Genomic DNA, 25,016 nt, shown 5'->3' with positions numbered 1-25,016 from the left:
TACAGAGAGTTTCTTACGCAACAGCTTGCTTCGAAATCTGAGTGGAGGGGAGGGGAGGTGGGGAGGAGGAGGAGAGGAGGAGGAGGAGGGGGGAGCGTTTAAGGATCTTGTCAAACTTCACCTCTGCCTTGAGCGAGCGTTGCAGGAGGCTGGGGGCGAGTCGCTCGGGTCACGAAAACAACACGAACACGTCGCTGTCAGACGCTCTGTTTTCATTACCTGAAACAACAAACAGCAGCAGAGAGGAGGAGGAGGAGGAGGAGGAGGAGGAGGAGGAGAAAAAAAAAAAGGGAAGACGGGGAAGGAAGGAGTGAGTGCTCCCCTGGGGCGCCGTTTACTTCCTGTGTAGATGAGACGATAGGTGAAAGAGGAACTCCTCGCTCGCCGATGAGTCGTCTTTTTGTGACTCTGCAACATCTCTTGAGTCAAACTGTCAGGCTAGATCGCCCTGCGCCACAAAACGCCGTCCCCTTGTCCCCTCCTGGGATGTCCCAAGCTAAAAATGATGCATGCCCTCCCTGGATAAAAATGTCCGCCGTGCTATGTTAACTGCACTTGAGGGAATTGTCCCGCAATAACAACCGCCCGTCAGAGGTCCTGCATGAATCCTTACCCTCCTTTCAACCGCGCGGGGCAGGACGGGGGGGGACGTGGAGGGCATTGTTTTTTGGGGAGGGCCCTGAGGTTGCTGATATTTTAACTAAGGTGATGATAGCCTTGGTTGTTTTCCTTGGAGGGCGGCGTTCCCCTTTTTACCTCTCTCCCTCCGTGGGAGCTCGACTTTTTCAACTTCTTCTCCGTGATTTATGACCTCTCCATCAGATACGTCCCACGAGGGAGGCCTGCCCACGCCCCCCCCCCTCCCCCTCTCGTCCCCCCTTTGTGCTCACACAGCCCTGCTGCCACGGCGACTCCTGACTAAAATGGATTAGCTGCAGTTATCCACAAATGGATCCTCCTGCTACCTCTCTCTCTCTCCACCAGCTCAGACGTGGCCCCCGGTTTGATTGCATAGGTGGAGTGGGCCCGAGCAGCTCGCTCTGATCCGCGGCGTCTCTGCGTGCACGCCGTAATTACCTGTTTTGAATGAGTTAATAGCCATAGGAAACCCGTTTGCCGCGGATAAAAGGGACAGTATCTGGCGTTCAAAGCGATGAGAGGGTTTAAACCACACTGGGGTGTGGGTATGTGTGTGGGAGGAGGTGGAGGATGGTGGTGGAGGTGAGGAGGAGGAGGAGGGGGGTACTTTTCCTTTATGCACTCTCGAAAGGGAAGAAAAAAAAAGTTTCCTTATCAGGTATGTACTTAAAAGGATCCCACTGCTGGAAGCGCAGTGTCTTGGGGGGGAAAGCGGAGAGGAAGATGAAAGGCTTTTGTTAAAAGTGACGCTTGGCCCAGGTTTCCTGTGCCTCGCCTCCACTCCCCTGTCCCTCCACGCCTCAGCGCTCCACTCTCTCTCCCTTTCTCTCTTTCTCTTGCCTTCGCAAAGCTCTGTCTTTGGGGGGGGGGGTGGAAAGTAAACCCTTCTTGCCGCCTGCCGGTGTTAGATTAAATACCGAGATGGCGACAGGAAAAAGGCAGGGAGGAAAAACAAAAAAGAGAGAGAGAGAGAGAGAGAGAGAGTGGCTGCTTGGTTTGCTTTCTGGCTGGCTCCTCAACGGGCCGGGCTGGGCCGGGCCGGGGTGAGCGATGTTGGAGGAGAGTTATCAGGTTGGCGACGGAAACTGCCAGTTAGTCAGCAAGACTCCCAATCCGCCGTAGTCCAAACACGCCGCTCGTGGGTTTCTGATGACACGGTAATCTGTCCCGGGGAGTTCAGGGTTGATCTAAAGAAGGAGACCTCATCTCTCTTCCTTCCCTTATCGCTCGCCCGACATAGCAAACTCAAGGTGCCTCGGGGCCGCTAACGCAATAACAACGGGATAAAATGATCTTCTCCTTCTTCTTGAGGAAGGAGCCGCGCCGGCGTCCTGGCGGGCTTTAATTCGTCGGTAAATACAGAGTGAGGAGCGGCGTTTGACATCGCGCAGAACTCGTTTACCTTTTACAAATCATTCCCTCCTCCTCCTCCTCCTGCTTCTTCTTCTTTCGCTCGGGGAGAATAAAAAATTACACGACTTCCGGGAGCCCGAAGTGGAGATTGGACGCAGGACTCTAAAGAGATGTGAGCTAACCCTGTCGCCGCTCTGTTGGCCCTGCCAGCGCCGGCTAATCACGGCCGCTAAGAGGAATGGTAATGGCCTGCGTGCAGTGACAGTGCCCTGGCAGGTTTGTCAGCGCTCTGCACAGGAGGGGGCGTGGGGGGGGAGGAAAAAGAGCCAGAGCTATGCATCCTAGAAATGAGCCCCAATGAGCGCGGCGGTAATGTGTTTAACTTGCAAACCAGCGCGGGTGACGGATTACGTGCGGTCCAGGAGCGTGGCGACGCCGCCGCCGCCTTCTCCGCCGCCGCTCACCTTTTGCCTCTACATCTGTCCTGCTAATGGGCTCCACTAGAAGAAAAAAAAATAAATAAATAGCTCCTCAGGCGAAAGCTCTCATTCCTACCCCTCATTCTATTTCCCAATTAGACGGCGGGGGCATGATTAGTTTATTAGCAGTAGCAAAAAGCTCCGGCGAATGTGTTTGCGGATTCTTAGCCGTTAATGAGCAAATTCAAACCCTATTGAACGGACGCAGGCGGCGGCGGCGGCGAAGGGGAGGGAGTCGGGGTATTCACGTGCACGCTCCGGCTAATAATAGCATCCCAAAGACAAAAGATGGAGGAAATAGCATTATAGGAGAGGAGAACAATGGAAGCCTACCGGCGCTCTTAATGGCATGCTCTTTCATTTTGAAAATTGTTTCCCTTTTGGAATTATGTATGCTCGCCGTCCTCTCCTTCAGGGTTTTGGCATATGTACACATGCTCCTCTTCAGCAGCCAGCCTCCTCCTCCACCTCCCCCTCCCTCCCTCCCTCCCTCCTCGACACCAGGGGAGCAGGAGACAGTAGTTCCACCTGTGGGAAATGAACCCCTCCGCTTTGTTTCCCTCCTCCTTGGCAGCCTCAACCACCTCCTCCTTTACAAGCCAGGTAAATTGTTCATTAGGTTGGAGGTGCTGCTGCAGAACAGAAAGAAGAAGGAGGAGGAGGAGGGTTTAGGTAGTTATTTATTTATTTTTTTACAGAGGAAGTGCGAAGAACAAACAAGTCAGAGCATTTGTTCACCGGTGTAATCTACACATCAATTATCCCGCCGAGCTAATTAGCACCTCTGCATACCCCGGGTACCTGAGCGCTCACACATGCTCCACGCTTTCAAGCCACTGATCAAAAAAAAAAAAAAAAAAAAAAGGGGGATTGACAGAAACACGGGGAGGCAGAGAGCCCAAGGGTTGGTTAGATGTGATGAGGTGGGGTGAGGTGGGGTGAGGTAAAGGGGGGAGAAGCCTCAGATCAAAATTTCCTTTTTACTTTCTGATGGAGAGCGAGGGAACACGTGTGTTGCAGCCACTCGCGTCATGCCCCGACGGAGCTGCTCAATTATGTAAGCCACATATGCACGGAGAGGGGTGAATAGAAGTCAGTTTTTATCTTTATTTATTTATTTATTTATTTTATTTATTCGTGAAGTAGACGTGCACAACGACAAGAAGAAGCGTCAGGTGGAGTCTAGGTGAGCTGAAACCAGACGCCTGTTACCACCGCTCTGTTGCTTGAACTTTGCCGTTGAAGCTTTTTATCGCAGACTATGCTAAAGAGCCCTAGGTGTCCTCATCCTAACATCCCTCCCCCCTTTCTCTCCCCCTCTCCCTCCCACCATGTAATTAAAAGTGTAGTTTTCGCCCTCCCGCGGCTACACAAGAGACACAGGTACAACAAAGAACGCAACCGGTGAAGAGGAAGGAGAGTAAAATAAAAAATAAAACGCCTCGGTCCGCTTCTCCTGTTTACTCCCACCCACGTCATGTAGAAGTCTCTTGTGGGGGGGAGGGAGGGGTGAGAGGGAGGGGGGTGAGGTGAGGGAGGGGGGGGGAGGCTGTTTTGCGCCGTTTACCGAGATCGAGAGAGAGGTTAAGTTGTGTCATCTCGCTGCCGTCTCACACCTGGCCTGCACCTCGCTCGCTCGCCGCCGCCGCTAGCGGCATCCGTCTACACACACACACACAAAGATAAAGACACACACACACAAACACACACACACACACACACACACATGCGTGCATGCAGATGTTTGGGTAAATGAGAAGGTGCGCAGGATATCGCTCGGGACGCCGAGTTGAGTTATTGGCTCCGTTTAAAAGGGAAAAGCCCCTCAGCGGGGGCTTCTAGGGGGATGCTTTTAGGCGCTCGGGTCGTTGCTGTGACAATAAGCTGTGCCCCCCCCCCCCCCCCCCCCCCCCCCCCATCAGTCCAGACTCCTCCCTCCTCCCCTCCTCCTCCCCTCCCTCCTGGCCGGCTGCTAGCTAATTGGGAAGTTGGTAACAGTGTCAGAGAGAGTTGCTCTCCCTCTCTGTCGGGACGTCTCATGTGTGGAGGGGCCCTGTTTGCCGGTTCCCTGCTGGGGTGGGGGGGTGTAGCACACACACACACACACACACACACACAAAAAGATCTTTGTCACCTGAATAGCAGGTATCAAACAAGCACCAGGAAACAGGGAGTGTGTGTGTGTTGGGTAACAGATGTGATTTTACACTCTCATTAGCATGTGAATGATTAGGCCCCTCCCCCCCTCCCTCCCTTCACCTGGACCCCCCACCCTCCCGGTTCATCCTGTCTGATCTCTTAAGTCCATCTGAGGTCCCGGCTTGACTTCACCCCCCCCCCACCCCTCATCTACCCCAAATCGACCTTTTAGCAGCTGGTGACTGAGCAGAGTGTTTTTTACGACGATGACAGGAGGTCTCACTCCTCCCCTGTTTTGTTTTTTATTTCCTTGTCGCTGTCAGTCACATTTTCAGGACGCGTCCCGTTACCTCACACTTAAACGTGCTGCTTTTTAGGGAGGTTTGAGGCGGCGTTGTTGGCTCTCAGGTGTTGTTTTGCTGAGATAAACGTGGCCATGGCCCCTGCCGCCGCCAACGCCGCCGCCAACGCCGCCGCCGTGCACAAGAATGCAGAGCAACCTTGGCCTCGTCAAACTGCTTGTTTTCTCTGGTGTCTGGCGTCCTGCACGACTTCTTTTCACAAAAAAAAAAGAAAGAGAGAAAACATGAACCCATCTTTGATCTCTTTCCGCTTTTAAAAAAAAAGACAGAACTTCAAGCAGAACAGATGCTTTTGTCTTTTTATTTCTTTCCGTCCTCCTCCTCGTCTCCTGCCGCCTGCATCAAACAGCTCCTGTTAGCTGGTAATTACAGCTCAGGTTCTGCTTAACTGTTATTAACCAAAAAAAAAAAAAAGTACAGTAATCTGTCCTGGCAGTGCAATATGTTACCGCGGCTTTCTAATTAATCTTACAGGGAGCGTAATAAATTTACAATATCAGATTGGTGCAATACTGTATATAGATTTATTAAAGCTTTTAATCAGTTCTGGCAAAATTAATTTTGCAATGATTGCTTACATTTGAATTTGCATATACTTAGCGCGAGTAATTTATTTTTATAGATTCTTTCTTTCTTTTTTTTTGTTGGAGCGGCCGTCGGAGATGAGGAATTGCCGGTGCAGAGCAGCAGGAAGAGTTTTTATTCCTGACTCCTTCTCTCTTCTCTTCTCTCTCTCGGAACGTTTAGGATTTTCCGCAGCACTTCCAGGGCCGAGATAAGAGGCGATGCATAAACAGATGAACCCGGGGCTCGATGTGTTATCAAGCGCTGCAAGGCCACACCGGCTCTCATGGGGAGAGGGGGAGGGGTGAGGGGGAGGAGGGGTGAGGGGTAACGGTTTCACTTTAGACCTGATAACAGGAGGCGACTGGAACCTGCGTTTTTTTTTTTTGTGAATGCATGCCGTGAAGGTGTGTGTGAGTGTTTGCACTGGTCGGGGCGTGGAGTCGTGGCTTTGAGCCTCGGTGTCTCTTTGAGATTGGGCAGCTAGGAGGAAGAGGAGCAAGAGGAGGAGGAGGAGGAGGAGGAGGTTTGGGACGAAGGGCGATCCTGCACCGTAGAGAATGATTTAGATAAGAGTCTCAGCTTGTGGTGCTCCCTCTTTCTCTCTCTTTCTTTCTCTGCTATCAGAGACACATTATTATTGGAGGGAGGTTGAACCCTGATACGTCTCTCTGTCCCTCCCCAGGGAGGAATCCATGAATCAAAGCCCCTCCCACAGGAAAACCCCTGCAACTAGTGCTTCTAAGCAGCGTGCAACAATCTTATTTATGACTTATGTGACGCTCTAGATGTTTAAATCTAAACGTCCTTTTTTACATTTTTGCACGACCCCCCCCAAATAGTTTGAGGCTGGCTGCATTCATTCATTCATTCATTCATTCATTCATTCATTCAGCTCGGGCCTTTATGGCGGAGGGAGGGGAAATTAGCGATGGTCTCCCCTTTATGTGTGTGAGAAGCCCCCGCTTCGCCTGCGACGACGACGTCCAAAAAAACTGGAAGCAAACGTTTCTTTTCTCCCCCCCTCCTTTCCTTCCTCCCCTCCCTCCCTCCCTCCCTCCCTCCTCGTTGGTGTGTGTGTGTGTGTGTGTGTGTGTGTGTTTGGTTAGTTACAGTAATTACGGCCCAATAACTGACAGCCAAAACCAGGCAGGAGAAAGTAGATGGAGGGGACGGGGAGTGGGGATGAGAGGAGAGGAGATGGAGGGAGAAAAGGAAGAGGAGGGAGGGCTGTTTATTTTTTTATTTATTTTTTATTTATTTTATTTATTTATTTTATTTTTTCTCCCTCTCCTTCCTCAGCCGCAGCCACAGCCTCGCTGCCGAACATCTGCTGAGAGATTTGCATATTAATTAACCCATATTAACTCTAATTATTCTGGGAAATTATCAAATAAATTAAATTTTCTAATTTTAACCGTTTTTTTTTTTTTTTTTTTACCCCCCCTCCCTCCCTCCTCCTCCCCCCTTTTCTCTCTTCTTCCCGTGTGCTTGACGTGTGTCAGGGGGGAGACAGGGAGGCTCACCTGAGCTGGAATAAAATAAATATATATATATCTATATATGGTGCTCCTCCCCCCTTCCTCCCTTCCTCCCTTCCTCCCCCCTTTCTTCCTCTCCCCTACCTCCTCTGTTCTTCTTCTCTGAATTCTCCCTCCCACTCTCCTGGCCTGGGAGTCCTGAGGGCAGCCAGGGGAAGCTTTTGTGTGTCTTTTTTATTCTTCTTCTTTGGCTTGTGTGACGAGGAAGGAGGGGGAGAGGAGGGGAGAGGAGGGGAGGGAAGAGAGGGGAGGGGAGGGTTTACTCCGAACATTTGTTGGAGGCAGGAACATGTGTGAACTAGGGGAGGAGGAAGAGGGGGCACAGATGGTGAATCCATGCAGGACCCTGCAAAGGTGGGACCCCTGAGCTGTTGAGCAAACCTCGGAGCTTTCTCTCTCCCCTCTCTCTCCCTCACCCCTCTCTCCCTCCCTCCCCAGCCTGTTGCTCCTGCTCGGGCCTCCTCCGCAAATAAATGGGGCTTTAATTGAATTAGAGTCCGGGCTGCTGCGAGGGGTCTCCTCCCGGACAAAGCCCGGCGGCGGTTTGACGGATGCGCGGCGACACGCTGGAAGTTTCCCCCCATCGTCCCAAAAAACGACCGTTTCTCAATGTGACGTCCCGAGAAGAAGAAGAAGTTGTCGCCACTTTGCACAACCTGTGTGTGTGTGTGTGTGTGTGTGTGTGTGTGAGGGACGCAAAACCAAAAAAAAGTGTCCTCAGCAACTTAGAGACACCCCTCCCCCTGTCTCTATAGACAGACACGCAGTCCCAGGTTGCGTTTACACTTCACTGAGTTTTCACCATTCATCGCTCCCTCCCTCCTCCCTCCTCCTCCCTCGCCTCACCCCTCACTCTCTCTCTCTCTGTCTCCTTTCAGGGCTTTTGTTTGCCCTCTGCCACCGTCCTTTCACCGACTTGGCCCTGATTTGCCCCCTTGTGCTCGATCACGCCATTATACCGAGACAAGATAGCGAAAAATATCCAAACACGTCTGCCGCTCTTTTGTCTGCGCCGACTCGGCTCCCGTGTGACGTTATCTCTGAAACTTTCTCCTCTTTGGCGTGATTTTGTTTTCCCTTAAAAGTGTTAGAAATCCGTCGATAGCCCTGCGGCAAAAAAAAAAAAAAAAAGCTGAGCTGAGAAAGTGTCTGGCCGTAGGTGAGCTAACCCGGGGAAGCGCTTAAACTGCTGCGTGTCAGACAAAAGGTCACCGGCGACCTCGCTTCCACACCTCCTCCTCCTCTTCCCCGCGGCCATCCAGGTGATCGTCTCGGCTCGCATTCATGAGACGGGTTAGCGAGCGCGAGGAGCGGTTACCGTCCAACAAGGGAGAACGTCCCGGCTCATTATCGGCGTAGGAGGCCTGAGCGCGTCACCTGGAGCTAAGCCTCGACACTTGACTCTAGAAAGACAGAAAGTCAGCCGGGGTTAGCGTGAGAGAGCGCCGAACGTGGGTGTTAGTCGTATTCTCCGGCCTGGAGCGCTCGCCGGGCCTCGGCTGCAGGAAGCTCTCTCCTCCTCTGAGTGTTAGACAAATAAAATGATTATTACCTGTTTGCTGCTTGTGCAGGTTCCTGCAGGATACGGGTGCATGAAAAGTTTTCCGGGAGGTCAAATCGTTTCTGAATTAACTCCAGCGGCTTCTCCGTGCGTGCAGAGCCACGGCTGTCAGGGCTGAAGCGTTGCCTCTGCTATTGTTTCTTCTTTATTTATCTTTATCAAAGAAATGACGAGGCTTTAATAAGACTTCTTCTTCTTCTCCCCCCTTCACACACTGTCGCTGTCACCAGCTACCCCAATCAATACACCAGTATTACTGCTGCGCTCTGAGTGACAGCCTAATGCCAGGCCTGTGAAAGGGTTATGTCAGATAGTTTAAAAGCTGATATTAAACAAGAATTGCGCTGTTACATGTGTCATTTTAATTATCTGCCCGACGGCGGCGGCTCCTGCTCGTGTTCACCTTGAAAGAGAACAGGTAGCGTCGCTCCCCTAATTGCTTTTTGTCGACACTTCTTCTTCTTTAAGGTGGCGACTAAACGAAGGAGTAAACATTATCTTGTCTTTGTCTTTCTCCCTCCTCTGCAACACAAAAGGCTGATTAAGAGTGAGCTTCGGGAGGACGGGAGGTGGAGGAGGAGGTGGTGGTGGGGAGCGAAATAACTGCCTTGCGAAATATTAGTAGGTTAGAATTACTTTGTTGCTTGACACAATACCAATAGATGCCGGGAGCCGGGAGAGGGAGAGGCTCTTGTCAGCGGTGGCACCTCAACAATGGCGGCTTTCTCGACGTTAATAGTACACGTTTGACTTGACGAGCACCCCGCTGTCATTTTTTTTTTTCGCCTTCTTGGAGGTATATGTTGACAGCTGACGTTCGGTAGCTCTCTCCGCGACAGTTCAGACGCCCTCCTCCTCCTCCTCCTCCTCCTTTTCCTCTTTTCCCTCGTACGTGCATCGGATTTGTTCAGAAAACTTCCCCCCTCCTCCCTCCCTTCCTCCCTTCCTGCCTTCCTGGATAGTCAAAGTTTGTTGCCGGTGTGCGTTGCCGCCGTGGATGTGTTGCTAAACAAAAAGAAGCTCCCTCGCTCCTTTTATTGGGGGAGAATGGGCCCCTTTAAAACCTGTCCAGCCTTAGATAATTTCATTCAGGCGGCCCCCAGCTCGGCCGTCATTGAATCTGCATCCAGAGATCAGGTTCACAGCGGCGGGTTGATAGCTTCCCAAGCCTCTTGGCCTTTTGTTCTACCGTCCCCCCCCTCTTCTTCATCTAGAGGAGGAGGAGGAGGAGGAGAAGGGGGGACACAGAGCTGATGGGAGTTTGCTGAGAACCTCGTTGTTGATTAACTTTTACGTTTGAAGCAGGTACAGAGCGGAGGTGGACGTGGACCACCCAGGAGCTCCCAACGTCTCCAGGGTCTCCGGCCTCGGTTGCCTTTTTTTTTCCTCCGTCGTCCCCAAGGAGCATTACTGAGTCTGAACTTGCCTAAACCCTTGTGATCACACCTCTTGAAAAGGTTTTGTTTCCTCCGTCGATTGGTATTCGAGGCAGGTCACCGAACTCCCACCCTCCTCCCTCCCTCTCCCTCTCTGCCCACCCGTCCGCCCGCCTCCCTCCCTCCCTCCTCCCTCCCACGTTTGAAAGCCCCTGTTTTCATTTTAATTTGCACCTGTTGTGCAGTTGTTCGCTGAAGGCAAGTGCAGGCCGGTCAATCGCGCGGAGACGTGTTAGGAGGAGATGTGGGGAGGCTTATCTTTTCATATGGATAATGTTCTCACAAACGTCATGCGGCCGGACTTCGTCTGGTTTCTGGGAAATGTTCGAGATGCAGAGGGGGGACGCTTTCCTTTCCTTTCCTTTCCGGGGCCCTCGGTAGCTGCAACCTCTGCCACAAAACCCCAAAACCTTTAACGGGGTCACAGTTTGCACGCTTTTGCACAATTTCTGCAGAAATGTTAAAAGACGACGATAGAAATCTGTCGCACCAAAGCTCCACAGACTTCTTTTTCCTTTCTTTCTCTTCTTCTTGCTAAGAAACATAAATTCAGCCAAAGCAGGTTTAAAAAAAGCCTCCACCTCTTCACTCTGGTGGCTCAAACTCGGGGCCCTCCCATGATTGGCTCTTACCACAGAACATTCTTGCACAAGCTGCCAGATGAGGTGTGTCCCCATGTGATGCCATGCTCCTGGCTCGCCTCGCGCTCCATCTGCACCGCTCCGCTAAGTCTTCTGACGCCCCCCCTTCACCCCCCTTCTTCTTCTTCTCCTTCTTCTCCTTCTTCTTCTTCTTCTGCAGTTGATTTACGCCGCGGTGCACGTCCTCGCCGAGAACCAGCCGATGGCGGTGACTAATTTGCACGAGAGCCACCTTTGATTGAGTTCACAGCCCTTATTTACAGGCCGTCTATTTTAAGAAGAGCAGGCATATGTCTGGGACCTGGGTGTTGTTGGAAGCGGGCGAGCCCTGCCTGCCTGCTGCTGCGAGCCCTCGTATGAAATGAATGCCGGCTCCTCCATAAGCCCTCGGCGTGTTTTTTTGTATTTCCATACGTTAGGAAACATTTATGTTCACGGTTCAGCGCCGATGCGAACGCGTCCGAGGGCTACGGCGCAGGGAGACATCTAAACGACTATAGGTTAAGCCTTCAGCATGCATAGCAACAACATTTTGTAATATTGCTCGTGCTATGTGGAGCATCTCAGGCGTGAGCGGCATGCTCCCGGAGCAGAGCCGTCCTGAAAGGTGCAGCTCGTTGGCATCCGAGGCATCTGAGCACCACTGAAAATTAGTGGCTATTTTGGCTCGCATCTCCTCGACAGCTGTCTGCCCACCGCCGCGGCTCGGTCGCAAATTCCAGCCGCGGATGCTGTAATTGGGGTGTAACTCTAAAAAAAATAAGAAATAAAAACGAGAGCTTTGTACGAAGCTGTGACGCGGTGGGTTATCTTTTTTAATTTCCTTGTTTTTTTGCTCCTCCAGCTCTGAACTACGAGAATGTGGTGGAGACGGGCTCTGAGACGGAGGAGGAGGACAAGCTGCCGGTGTCCGAGGAAGACCCCCTGATCAACGGCGCGGGAAGCCCCGCCAGCCTCACCAACCCGGAGGCCTCGCCGCGCACCGAGGGCCACGGCCTGCTCGGCAAGGAGGAGGAGGACGACGAGATGCGGGACAGCGGCGTGGAGCACGTCTGGCCCGACAACGACATGCTGAGCGCCTCGGTCGACGGTACTGGTGAGTGCTGCTTCTTTTTGTTTTTGTTTCCTCCGGTTCAGGTGAGCCGTCAGTCACGTCTGAAACCCGCCGCTAAGCTCAGTTTCAGATACTTTATATCAAATGTGTGCACATCCTGCCACTAAAACCCCACCCATCTGGTGCCCGCCCGGGTAGACTTGAACAAACCCCGCCGAGCGCTCGGCAAACAGCGCTCGAGCCGGGTCTGACGCTGGAGGCCCGGATGACGCCTCCCCCCCCCCGCTTCCTCCGCCCCGACACGATAAACAGTTTCTCTGCGGAGCGGCGGAGACCATTTGGTTCACGCTTAGAGAAAAGTCCTCCTCTGAGCCAAACAACGAAAAATATTTACAGTAATGTATAACCTCGCCGGGGGGAAGCTTCTTTTCCGTCTGCAGGTTTCTGCAAGACCGTGATCCTTCTCCCTAACAAGCTGCCTAATCCCGAGCAGGTGACACCTCCCCGAAAAACCTGACCGACTTATCGTCTTTTGTTGAGCGACTCCTCGTGCAAAAGGAGGTTTGGGAGGCGGCGTGTAGGGGGAGGAGGAGGAGGAGGGGGGTGAGGGTTAGCCCCAGTCAGTCACGGATGCTTGAAAGACAAATACTTTTAATTAGGGGGCAGGGGTGTAATCATTAAAGGAAGCCAGACGGCTGCAGAAAGTCATTAACAATCTTAAATGAAATTTTTATTTTTATGATAGCCATTTACATGTATAATAAGAGTCAATGATTCTTGGAAGCATGTGACGGGAACAGAGTACGGCGAGAAGTCATGTAAGACAGCCCATTTAAATGAGCCGGGCTCCGCTATTCATTTCTGCTAATGAACTAGCTGCTCCTGCTGCAAAGAAGGAGGAGAAGGGGAACATTCAGCAGCCTTAAATTTTAATTTTAATACGGAGGGAGGAGGAGGGAGGAAGGAGGAAGGGGGTGGAATTGCACATTTATTAAAAATAAAACTTTAGCGGGCATCGGCGTCGCTCCTAAATAACCGCTCGCGTTGGCTCCTTGAGGAGTGGAGGGGAAAGAGGAGGCAGTTTGGTAAATAAATCAAGATAAAGGATAAACACGCTGTCACTGCATACGGTAATTGTTTATTTGATAAAGACCTGCGGTGCCATAATGTCTGTAATTCAACTATGTTGCAATTTCCAGATAATATGCTTCTTGTGTGATAAAGCGTCTGACATATTTCAGAGAGCAAGTCAAGTTCATTAGAGCGTTTGGGAGTCTCTTTCCCAATCTTGCGGGTGCTGCTGTGTTTCCCAGCCCGCTTTTTTTATTTTTCTTTTTTTTTCTGCAGCGGTGCCTAAGTGTCTACAGTGATACCTCAGCACATAACTTAGGCCTGAGATAAGTTCGCACCCTCCCCTCCTTCCTCCTCGGCTCGGACTGATTTGCTCCCCCCCCCCGCCCCCCGCCACCCCCCCGTCGTCTATCAGGAGCTTTTCTACTCGCCGGTGTTGCTTTCAGGGAACAAATGTCACCGGGACGAGTCAAAGCAGCGGCGGCGGCGGCGGCGGCAAACGCAGAACAAGATTCAATGTTTTCTAAGAATGATTTTATTTGTTTTAATCTGCGAGCCTCCTCTGATTCCAGGGCACAATCTTGTGTCTGGCGTTGTCCTTGACATTCCTTAATCCCACAGCGAGGCTGGACGCGATGTGCTGGAAAAGCATGACATCATTATCACTGACAGACGTTTTCAAATAAATCACCTGCCTCCTTTTTTCTCCACAACCACGCCGGGTTCCTTCGCGTTCCTTGCACATTTCTGCAACTTATTAGTTTGTCATTTAAGCGCCTTCTGCGTTTTTAGGATTAAAAAACGAGGCTCGGCTTTAAAGCGACGGCCGTAAAAGCAGGAATGTTTTCTAGATAAATAGGTGGAAGTTGAGGTAGACTGGCCTCGGCGTCGCCCGCTCGCTCGCTCTCCGAGGAGGTGCGGACCTCACCGCCTCAGGTCTCCTGTGATTTACTGCTGCCTAAACACGCTTTCCCACCGTGCAGCAAGAATAGAGCGATCTGCTTTAAAGCATCAGTATGTGAGGTGTACACGGTGCTAGCCTACCTCCTACTGGAAGCAGGCCTTCCCTCTCTCCTTCCCTCCCTCCCTCCCTCCCTCCCTCCCTCCAGTCGGACCACAGATAACAAAAGTTGTCCAAGGTAAACAGGGGAGAGAGAGCGAAGGGTCGGTAAATCCCACCGGTCATCCCCCCCCTCCCTCCTCTTTTGCGTCAGGCCCAAAGCATGCAGTCAAATTTGATTACCCAAAGCAAACACGGTGCCTACGAGGACACAGAAAATGTGAGGGAGGTTTGCACCAGGAAAAAAAAAAAAGGGTGTTTTTCATACGCGGCCGATATCTGATACTTGTGGGTAAATTTTAATCTGTTTTGTTTTGTCGTGGCTTTAATTTATGTTGCTTTTAAAAGCCATTTGTCCGCCTATAGGCTGCGGTTTAGATGCCGCTTTGGCAGACGTGCAATCAAATGCACAGAAGAAGAAGAAGAAGAAGAAGAGAGGGGAAAGTTAAACTAGGACATGCCCCCTCCACTAGAAGAGTCTGTCATTATTCTCTGGAGCCATTGACAGGGGTATTTATCATTGCACCGCAGAAGCCAAATCTTTAATTTCAAGCAAAGCCTCGGAAAAGCATTCCACGGCTATTAAAACCCATTGTTTTCGTGCAAAAATAAAAAATTCCCTTTTGCTTCTGGCCTTTGTGTAGAGTAATGTAAGCAGGATAACATTATTATCAACAATACACCCACCACCTTTCCTGTATTATCTCAGCCAGGTTCCCTCTCTATAACGTAGGCGCTTTAATAGCCGAGGGATGGATGACCGGGGACGGGCTGGGCTGGGACGGGCCCGCGTCAGACCGGCTGCACAATGCAACGCTTGTGATGTCCTTGCAGGAGAAGCAGAGCAAGAACAGATGCGTGCAAAGGACACAATATATTTTTTATTTCTTCTTTTAATACAAAAGGCCCCATGTTCTCGGAAGCACCTTGATTTAATTTCTACCGTCGAGGCAGGAAGGAGGGACCGGGGACTTCTTTAGCTGATTGTCCAGTCCGGTGTCCTCCCGTCCCGTCGACCGCACACACACACACACCGACAGGGGGAAGAATTTGTCAGAGGAAGAGGGGGTTTGTTTATGAGCCTGTCAATCCACGGTTTATTTACAGCCGCCTCACCTGTGCCAGGACTGTATCCCTCCTCCCACCTCCCTCCCCCTCCCCTCCTCCCTTGACGGCTGCCATTACTCTGATTGGCAACTTGTTCTGCCCAAACCCGGCTCTGAAGGGTTCAGTTCTTTTCTCGGGAGACAAAGGAATAATCTGAATAGTTGAGGTCAGTCAGCGTCCAGAGAGGGTGGAACCAGAAAAAGAAAAGGCGCTCGGTGTGCTGCGTCTACTTCTGCCTTCTGCTGCTGCTGAATAATCCTTTTACGTTTCTCAAATTAAAAATACACAAAGACGCCTCGGACGCTTCTTCTTCTTTTTCTTTTTGTTAAAAAGCACTTTCTCCTGGTTTCTCCTGCGCCAGAAAACACGAATTCCTCGGCTCCACCCACTTGAGGTTTACCCCGAACCGATGGGGGTTATTTCTGCCTCCAGAGCAGCTCTAACCTCCTGAGAAATGTTTGTGCAACGACAACGCTTAATTTGCGGTTGGGGGTTGTATTCTTTTTAGTCGGGAGCAAGGCAGCGACTCCTCGCCAGGGCTTGTGGCGAGGAGAGAGAAAATAAAAAAAATAAAAAAATCCCTCCTAAAGGGAAAAGCAAAGCAGCAGCAGCAGCAGCGTCGGATAAAAGCAATCCACCCAAAATGACATATGATAAAACAAGCGTGATGCTGCATGCAGAGGATTGCAGCGGCGTCACAGTCAGGGAGTAATAAGCTCAGGCCTCGTGTTGGCTGGAGCTCTGTGATTGCTCAGGTGGATGTGCTCCGTGTTGTATTTAATCACCGCCACCCCCCCTCCCTCCCTCCCTCATCGCCGCCGCCGCCGCCTCTTGTTGTCATGTTAAAGGTAAATAAGTCAGCGTCTGGCTCAGATGATAGCGCTCATTGAGCACGCCGATGATGCACAGCGCCGTCTTTATTCCTTCCTCCTACCTCCTTCTTCTTGCACTCACTCACTCTTCTTCTTCTTCTGTTTCTGTTTCAGATGAAATTAAAGATGATTTTGACGCCCTGGGGCCTGACGCCGCTCTGCAGGGAGTCGGAAACGGTACAGGTGAGTCTACAAGTCACGTAACACGCCTTCTACAGCATCCCTTCTGTGAGGAAACTCAAAAACCTCCCTCTGTTCAGCTTTAATCACTCAAACCGGACGATGCACGGAGCCACGGAGCCACAGAGTCCAGCCTCACCCCCCCTTCCTCCTCCCCCTCCCTTCCCCCCGTCAGTCATCACAATTAGCTCAAGGAATCACCTAATGAGAGGGCGCTGTGGATTATTCTATCAAACGTGATCCATTGGCACCGGTGACATTTCGTTGTTGCTTTTTTTTCCTTCCAAATATCCGGCTACCTTGACCTTTCGCAAATTGGCCCCGCCAAGTCATCACGGCCCAACAAATGGCTCCTTAAAGCCTCACCTTGGCCTCGCCGTCTAAAAAAGCCTAATTAACCGACGGGATGCGTGCACGGATGGATGGATGCACGGATGGATGCGTGCACGGAGCTTTCTGATGATGACGAGACGTCACTTTCTCTTTCTGCCTCCTGAATATCTCCAGGTTGGATAAACAGTCGTCCCCTTTGACTAATGAAGGCTGCTGATTTTCTTTTAGCTCCGGTTTGTTGTTTTCGGAGGCGGCTATCTCCTCGCTGCAGCTTAAGAGTTTCCCTGAAGAGAAGGGACGGGGGGAAATAATTTGAGGAAAAACGCATTGTGTGGCCTCAGCACTTTGGCTGGCTTAAGATGCTGTGCTGCTACGGTGAAAGCATGCCTCCCTCCCTCTCTCCCTGCCTCCCTCCCTTCCCTTCTCCTCTCTCGTTCTGCGCTGGCTTGCGGTTTGGCTCTGGTCTTCAGCTCGACACAGAATCAACAAAAGCCGCAGCCTCTTGATTGACCTTACATGTGAAAGTCGATACTCGGAGACGTGGCTCTGTTGCTGATTAAGCCGGGCCTGTTTAAACGCAGAGGTACGGAGGTGTTGTTATTCTTTTTATTCCATTTCGCCCGACGTCCTGAACTGAAACGAGGAGGCCGGGCTCTGTGCTCGGTCTGCTGGCGGCTCTCGTTTTAGCCCGGGCCGTGGCGTGACAAGCAAACCCAGTAATTCAGACGTATCCTGCCCCCAAAGCAAAGCAAGCGCTGCTGTAATGTTTTAGGGTGGATGTCCTCATCACGTTTCCACCAACATGTTCCTAATATCCTCCTTCACCGCTTCCTTCTCCTTCTTCTTCTTCAGTCAAGAGCGTCGATTGCACTTCGGAGTTGGAGGACTTCTTCGCCAAGCGGAAGCTGGACGACGGCGACAGCCACGTGGTGAGCATCGCCGAGTACCTGCAGCGGGGCGACACCGCCATCATCTACCCAGAAGCCCCGGAGGAGCTGTCCCGCCTGGGAACGCCGGAGGCCACGGGACCGGAGGAGAACGGTACGGATCCGAGACAAAATTTGAAATATACCTGGAACTTTATTTATCTTGTAGTTATTTATAATTTACCACATGTTATAGGAGTTTAAGCAGGAGAAGTTAAATTACCGTAATGATTTTTACGTTTGCATGAGCTGCAACATAATTACGGTAATCCAAATCCTACAATTTGGGTTTTAAAGGGTTGAGACGTGCACTAGCAGGTTGTCAAACCTTTACATGATGAAACCAGGAATCAGAAACAATCTGTAAAACTACAGTGTGTAGCGGTAGATGACATCCAGCCCTCTGTGTGGCCTCCTGCAGCAGGAGCAGCAGCAGCGACAGCAGAGCATGCTTGCTCAGCTAACCTCCTCCTCCCTCCTTCTCCTTCTCCGGCAGCAAATGTTTTAAATAAAAAAAGAAAAAGAGAAAGAAAGAAAAGTCGTCCCGCTGACACGATGGGGCAGCTGTTGGTCCCACAGATTCGCCGGATGCCTCGGTGTTTACCTACAGTCTTAAGCAACAGCTGGGCAGGGGCTTGAAATCAGATAGCGCACCTCTGAAAGCTCCCCGGAGGGAGAGAAGTGAAAGAGGAGGACGAGGGAGGAGGGAGGAGGAGGCGGGGGGTTGAAATTGAACGGGTTCATGATTCATGCTGTAGGCATTAAAAAAAAAAAAAAAGAAATAAGGCGAGGGGCTGTTTAGAGCAATTAAGAAAAGGGGAGTTATGTGTGAGTCAGGGTCTGATTTTGAACGTTGAAGGAGGATGCCAGGCTGACACTGTGGCTCTCATGTGGAGCAGATTGCAGAGATAACTCCCATACCACTCTGGGCAGCCGGCCCGTTAGCTGCCATTGATTCGCTGACCTTTTGGCCCACTTTCCCTTCCCCTCCTTCCCCACTCTCTCCCCCCTCTTATCCTCCCCGCTGTCTCCCGTGCAGACCTGCCACCTGGAACGCCAGATGCCTTCGCCCAACTGTTGACCTGCCCCTACTGCGACCGGGGCTACAAGCGCTTGACGTCGCTGAAGGAGCACATCAAGTACCGCCATGAGAAGAACGAGGAGAACTTCGCCTGCCCGCTGTGCAACTACACGTTCGCTTACCGCACTCAGCTCGAGCGGCACATGGCCACACACAAGCCCGCGAGGGATCAGGTGAGCGGCGGCGAGGAGCGAGGGGGAAGCGGGGTTCATGCTTTTCACTTCTTCCTTCCACTTCCAAACTCTTTCATTTCATCCCTAATGCGCCCCGATCCCTCGCAGAAGAGAGATCATTTTTTCTTCTGATTGGCAATCATTATTAATTTTTCATGGCATTTTGAAGATGCAGATCCTTTAATGGTAATAACTTTAATTGAGGCCCCCTAAATGGTTTTTTGATGGCCCTCCCTGATATGATTTTCCAGCCTCGTGTTCACGATCGAATGATTGTGTTAATTTCCAATTTGGAAATTTTTATCAGCTCCTTAACTTCACTTCACTCCTGGCCTTTAATGTTCTTCTGGTGCAGCCCCAAGTCGGAGCACTCCATCAAAAAACCCGCCCGCCGCTCCCCTCCACTTCTAATTTCATGCACTGCATAAACATCTGTGTATACTTGGGAGTTTTCTGCAGCGATTTATATCCTGCACGTCTCTAGATATAATGTGAATCTGCTGGCAGTTAGCATGAATCACCTTAAAGTCCTGCGAGGTGAAAACACATCCAGCGGTTACGGCTGTTTAAACCCCGCTTGTCAGGGAGGGAAATAAAAAATTAAATAAATAAAAAATATGTTGCACGCTTTCGGAGCTTTCTGCACATCATTGGTGGGGCTGTAATTATAAGTTCTCACAGATCCTAAATGAGATCAGTAAATTTAAAGTCGACGGAGTAAATCTAGATGTGAAAAATAATTCCTGCACGAATGCATCAAATAAAAAAAATTGTCACCTCTCCATATCTGCGCTAGAAAAACCTTGTAATGCAAGCGGCAGCAGCAGCAGCAGCGATATAAAAAAAGAAGCGGGCCACTCAGCCAATAACAGATGATATCATGTACCCTGATGCTTTGCGGTGTTCAAGTCCCGGGTCGTGGGTGTTGTGTTGTGCTCTCTGAAGCGAGGATGACAGGCTCAGACTGTGGCTGATTTGATCAGATGTCAGCAGCCAGCACTTTCACCTGATCTACCAGCTGGGTGTAAACGTGAGCAGATGGGCCGGCCGAGCGCGCCGCCGTCCCAATCCTCGTATTACAATGCCGGAGGGGGGGCGGGTGGAGGGAGCTGCTCCCCTCCGGAGTCCGGGGCAGCGGCCAGCAGAGACTGGAGCGCCGCGGGTCCTTCTGCAAAGCCGGTTATCTTGAGTTGTAAATGAGCCGGACTGTTTAAGTGGTAATCCTCCAGATGAGATGGAGGTGATGTCTCACTCTGGGCCGGGCCGGCCGCCGTGTACGAGGCTTTGTTTCCTCTCTAGGAGGCGATTTAATCGAGACAAATGTAAAAAAAAATCTAAAAGTCTCCCCTTCACCGCCGTGTTTGGTAATTAAGGAGAGGGCGAGGAGTGAGGCGGCGTCAGATTAACATAAAGAATAACGTCCTGATAGGTAAACATGTGCGGCGCCGCTCTGTCTTGCCTGTTTACAAGCGTTAATACTCCTCCTCCTCTTAACCAATTAGCTGAAATATGACTAATTAGAGGTTATACATATGCAAACATCCAGTCCAATCCGGTCGGGTCCCCCCCCGCCCACAAACAGAGCCGTGGAGGAGAAGAGATTGCCATTCACAATTAGCAGTGCCGAGCAATTGTGTCTTATTAGCAGTGGTGGCGAGACTAAACTTCACCGGGCAGGGGTCCTCAAGGGGGAAGTAAAGGGAAGGTGGCGGAGGTAGGAAGGGGGAGGAGGAGGAGGGGGGGGGGCAGAAGCAGCTGTTGCTGTTTGTTTATGCAACTCAGCAACATACGAGCGGTGGGGTCCCTCTCCGGCGCTTGGCGGGGCCCCCGACTCTCCCCGCTTGATCTTTGAAGGTTGGGGCTGTTTGAACAATTCCTCCCAGTGTCCTGCGCGCCACCATCTGTCTCCCCAGGAATGTGGGTAGAGTCAGCAACACACCCCAGCATTTGTCAAGGCTGAATCGGGAGGTGGGGGGGGGGAGAGAACAGCGGCTCCCTCCCCCTCCACCTCCTCCCCGTCCCCCTCACCCGTCCCCGTCCACCTCCACCAGCCGGCTCAGAAAGAAAATTTGTGGATTTTGTGGATTTACAAACATCCCCCCGCTCGGGTTTAATCGTTTTGAGCGAGCGACGAGCCAGATTCACACGGATTTTATTCTAACTTCTCTGAGATTATTCTGAAGAGCAGGTATGGACTGATTAGGCCCCAAATTAATAATAATAAAAAAAAGTAGATCAGATCTGCACTTCTAATGAAGAAACCTTTAATTTATTCTATTTTCTGCCAAATTCTAAAGACGGGCCTCCTTTGGCTGAGGAGCCAGGAAATTAAAAGGTGTGTGATTCTCTGTGTTATCGCTGCCTCTAGTTGGGAAGGTGGGAGTTAGAAAGCCAAGGCTCTTCTTCTTCTTCTTTTTTTTTTTTTTTTTTAACGCCTTGTTGCTTGTTGTCATGCCGACCGGTTGTGATTATTTACCGAACTCTCACCCCGGGACGACGTCTTTAATTCTCTCTCTGTTTCTTTTTCCTCATCGTCACACAGCACCAACTGCTCAACCAAGCGGCCGGCAACCGCAAGTTCAAATGCACCGAGTGCGGCAAAGCCTTCAAATACAAGCACCATCTGAAGGAACACCTCCGGATTCATAGCGGTGAGTGCACACGCTCCCGGTGTTTTCGTCCGCTGCAGCGACGTTGCATCAAGAAAATAAATCTTTATGTTTTTTTTGATGTTCCAGGTGAGAAACCGTACGAGTGCCCCAACTGCAAGAAGCGCTTCTCCCACTCGGGCTCCTACAGCTCCCACATAAGCAGCAAAAAGTGCATCGGCCTGATCGCCGTCAACGGCAGGATGCGGGGCAACATGAAGACGGGCTCCTCCCCCACCTCGGCCTCCGCCTCCCCCACCAACACCGCCATCACCCAGCTGCGGCAGAAGCTGGAGAACGGCAAGCCGCTCGGCCTCGGCGACCACAACAACCACCTGAGCATCAAGACGGAGCCGCTCGACTTCAACGACTACAAGCTGATGATGGCATCGCACGGATTCGGCGCTCACGGGCCGTTCATGAACGGAGGAGTCGGAGGGAACAGCCCGTTGGGGGTCCACCACAACTCGGGCCAGAGCCCCTTGCAGCATCTCAGCATGGCCGGGCTGGAGTCGCAGCTCCTGGGCTACCCGGGCCCGCTGGCGAACAACCTGAGCGAGGTGCAGAAGGTTCTCCAGATCGTGGACAACACTGTGTGCAGGCAGAAAATGGACTGCAAGCCGGAGGAGCTGTCCAAGCTCAAGGCCTACATGAAGGAGCTCGGATCCCAGGTCGAGGAGCAGAAGCAGGCGCTGACTTCACAAGGGGGGTCTCAGGTCGGTCTTCCGCTCGTCAATCACAACGGCGCCACCAAAAGCATCATCGACTACACTTTAGAGAAAGTGAACGAAGCCAAAGCCTGCCTCCAGAGCTTGACGACAGACTCAAAGAGACAGATTAGCAATATCAAACGAGAGAAACCCAACCACATGCTTGAAGGAGGTGTGGAAGAGAAGGTGCAGGAAAACATGTTTACACCTTACGCTTGCCAATACTGCAAAGAAAGCTTCACCGGGCCAATACCTTTGCACCAACACGAGCGCTACCTGTGCAAAATGAACGAGGAGATCAAGGCCGTGCTGCAGCCCAGCGAGAACTTGATGCCCAACAAACCAGGGATATTCATGGAGAAGAACACCCACTTGTCCTCCTCCATGCTGTCCGAGAAGGGACTCACCGGGCCCCTCCACCCTTACAGGGACCACATGTCCGTGTTGAAGGCGTATTTCGCCATGAACATGGAGCCCAACTCGGAGGAGCTGCTCAAGATTTCCATAGCAGTCGGCCTTCCTCAGGAATTCGTCAAGGAGTGGTTCGATCAGCGGAAGATGTACGAGTACGGCACTACCAGAACCCCGCCGCTGGAGCACAGGAACAACGCCGATATGGTTGTCGGAACAAATAACCACCACCACACTCCACCAAAAGACTCTTTGGCAGCTAGGTCGCCCGTGTCTCTCATGAAACCCACGGACATCCGCATCACATCCCCCTCCATAGCAGAGCTCCACCACAACGTGAACAACTGTGACAACAACTCGCTCAGACATTTGAAAAACCACCAGTACGGAGGCGGAGGCGGCGGCGGAGGCGGAGGCGGTAAACCGGCAGGTGAAAAGTTGGACCACTCCCGCAGCAACACCCCCTCCCCGCTGAATCTGTCCTCCACATCTTCCAAAAACTCTCACAGCAGCTCCTACACTCCAAACAGCTTGACTTCGGAGGACCTGCAGGCCGAGCCGCTCGACCTCTCCCTGCCCAGACTCATGAAGGAACCCAAGCATGCACTGACTGTCAAAAGCAGACCTAAAGTCAACAGCATTAGCATCGACCACAGCAGCATCCCCTCTCCACGAGAGCACTTCGAAGAGCCTTTGAACTTGGCCTATCTCAAGAAGGAATTCTCAGGCCCCACCAACAACGGGAACCTTGAAAAAAGCACTAGCCCCATCTTCGGCATTAACCCGTTCGCCGGCAAACCCCTGTACACGTCACTTCCACCTCAGAGCGCTTTCCCACCTGCCACGTTCATGCCCCCGATGCAGGCCAGCATACCGGGTCTGAGGCCCTACCCGGGCATGGATCAAATGGGCTTCCTACCACACATGGCCTACACTTACACAGGGGCAGCTGCCTTTGCCGAGATGCAGCAGAGGAGAAAGTACCAGCGGAAACCAGGTTTCCAGGTAAATAAGCCACCTGTGGTTTTGTAAAAAAAAAAAAAAAAAAAAAAGAATAAAGCCTCAGGCTCGCTCTGAACTCATTTCAGTACTAATTAAAAACTACTTCAGGAGTCAGGAGAGACAAACGTTCACCTGAGCTAGACCGGAGATAAACACTACGGCTACGACGGCGAAAGCGAAATCTGTCCCTAATCTAATCGTTGTAAAATTTTCCCCGGCCCGATGCGCCGCTTCCAACTCCACTCCTCGTCTTTTTTCTTCTTTCTTTTTTCCCAGACTCGGCCCAGATATCTCGTTATTAAATGTGGGTTGAAAGGGGCCTTTGTAAAAATGACAAAGGTGAGCCCCGCAGCCGTGCACTTCTCTGAAAATTTCCCGTCGCAACTTTGCCCGCATTTAAAAAAAAAAAAAAAAAAAAGAAACGAGCCGAAGCCGAAATGAGCTCCTACACGTGGATTAATAATGCACGGTCTCCATGTTCATTACCAGTGAATGCTGAAGGCTGTTTAACATAGAGGGAACCATTTTGATGAAAAAAAAAAAAAAAAAAAAAGTATTAATAATGTTTCCTATTCTAAGTTATTAAATTAGATTTTAAAAATACAGCTACGGGCGTTTAGTTTCAAATTGATTGCGGAGTGATAGTGGTCCCTTCTTAAAACACAGCGCCGCCGTTATCACTCACATATTCATTAAAGGAAGCTCCGGTGGCTCAATATTGGCCGTTAAAGGTTGCACCTTCTGATTTTAATCGTTATACGAGCCTTGATATTGAGAATTTTTTTTAAAGGGAAGCCAAAACCAGACCACGCCGATGTCCGAGGAGGAAGCGCGTCAGCTACGTATGAAAATTTTATGTAGGGGGATAAAAATTTGTGTGATTGTTCTGCAGTAGCAGCTTTTATGTCGTGCACCGGGCTCAATATTGGCCGTTAAAGGTTGCACCTTCTGATTTTAATCATTATACGAGGCTGATATTGAGAATTTTTTTAAGGGAAGCCAAAACCAGACCACAGAACTATGTCCGAGGATGAAGCGCGTCAGCTACGTATGAAAATTTTATGTAGAGCAGAAGCAGCTTTTGTGTCGCGCACCGGGCTCAATATTGGCCGTTAAAGGTTGCACCTTCTGATTTTAATCGCAATACGAGGCTTGATATTGAGAATTTTTTAAAGGGAAGCCAAAACCAGACCACAACGATGTCTGAGGAGGAAGCGCGTCAGCTACGTATGAAAATTTTATGTAGGGGATAAAAAATTGTGTGATTGTTCTGCAGCAGTAGCAGCTTTTGTGTCGCGCACCGGGCTCGATATTGGCCGTTAAAGGTTGCACCTTCTTGATATTGAGAATTTTTTTTAAAGGGAAGCCAAAACCAGACCACACTGATGTCCGAGGAGGAAGCGCATCAGCTACGTATGAAAATTTTATGTAGCGCAGTAGCAGCTTTTGTGTCGTGCACCAGTGGCTCAATATTGGCCGTTAAAGGTTGCACCTTCTGATTTTAATCGCAATACGAGGCTTGATATTGAGAATATTTAAAGGGAAACCAAAACCAGACCACACCGATGTCCGAGGAGGAAGCGCGTCAACTACGTATGAAAATTTTATGTAGGGGATAAAAAATTGTGTGATTGTTCTGCAGCAGTAGCAGCTTTTTTGTGTCGTGCACCGAA

At 51.0% G+C, this 25,016-nt stretch overlaps 1 protein-coding gene across 4 annotated transcripts in view; it reads left to right on the top strand.

Annotated features, from left to right (window-relative positions):
* zeb2b (zinc finger E-box binding homeobox 2b) overlaps positions 1-25,016 on the top strand; it is a 66,755-nt gene that overhangs the window by 37,388 nt on the left and 4,351 nt on the right. For 3 of the 4 annotated variants that reach the window (XM_084574371.1, XM_084574370.1, XM_084574373.1), the window contains exons 3-8: positions 11,557-11,811; positions 15,994-16,062; positions 17,245-17,433; positions 18,358-18,572; positions 21,115-21,223; positions 21,311-23,346. In XM_084574371.1, coding sequence (XP_084430497.1) covers positions 11,557-11,811; positions 15,994-16,062; positions 17,245-17,433; positions 18,358-18,572; positions 21,115-21,223; positions 21,311-23,346 — 2,873 coding nt within the window. The remainder of the gene's footprint in view (positions 1-11,556; positions 11,812-15,993; positions 16,063-17,244; positions 17,434-18,357; positions 18,573-21,114; positions 21,224-21,310; positions 23,347-25,016) is intronic. The other variant, XM_084574372.1, reaches the window with a different exon arrangement.

The sequence above is a fragment of the Chelon labrosus genome (genome assembly GCF_963514085.1).
Source record: "Chelon labrosus genome assembly, chromosome: 24".
Classification (NCBI taxonomy): Eukaryota; Metazoa; Chordata; class Actinopteri; order Mugiliformes; family Mugilidae; genus Chelon; species Chelon labrosus.
The sequence above is the reverse complement of the archived record's forward strand: the minus strand, read 5'-3'. Positions and strand labels throughout refer to the sequence as shown.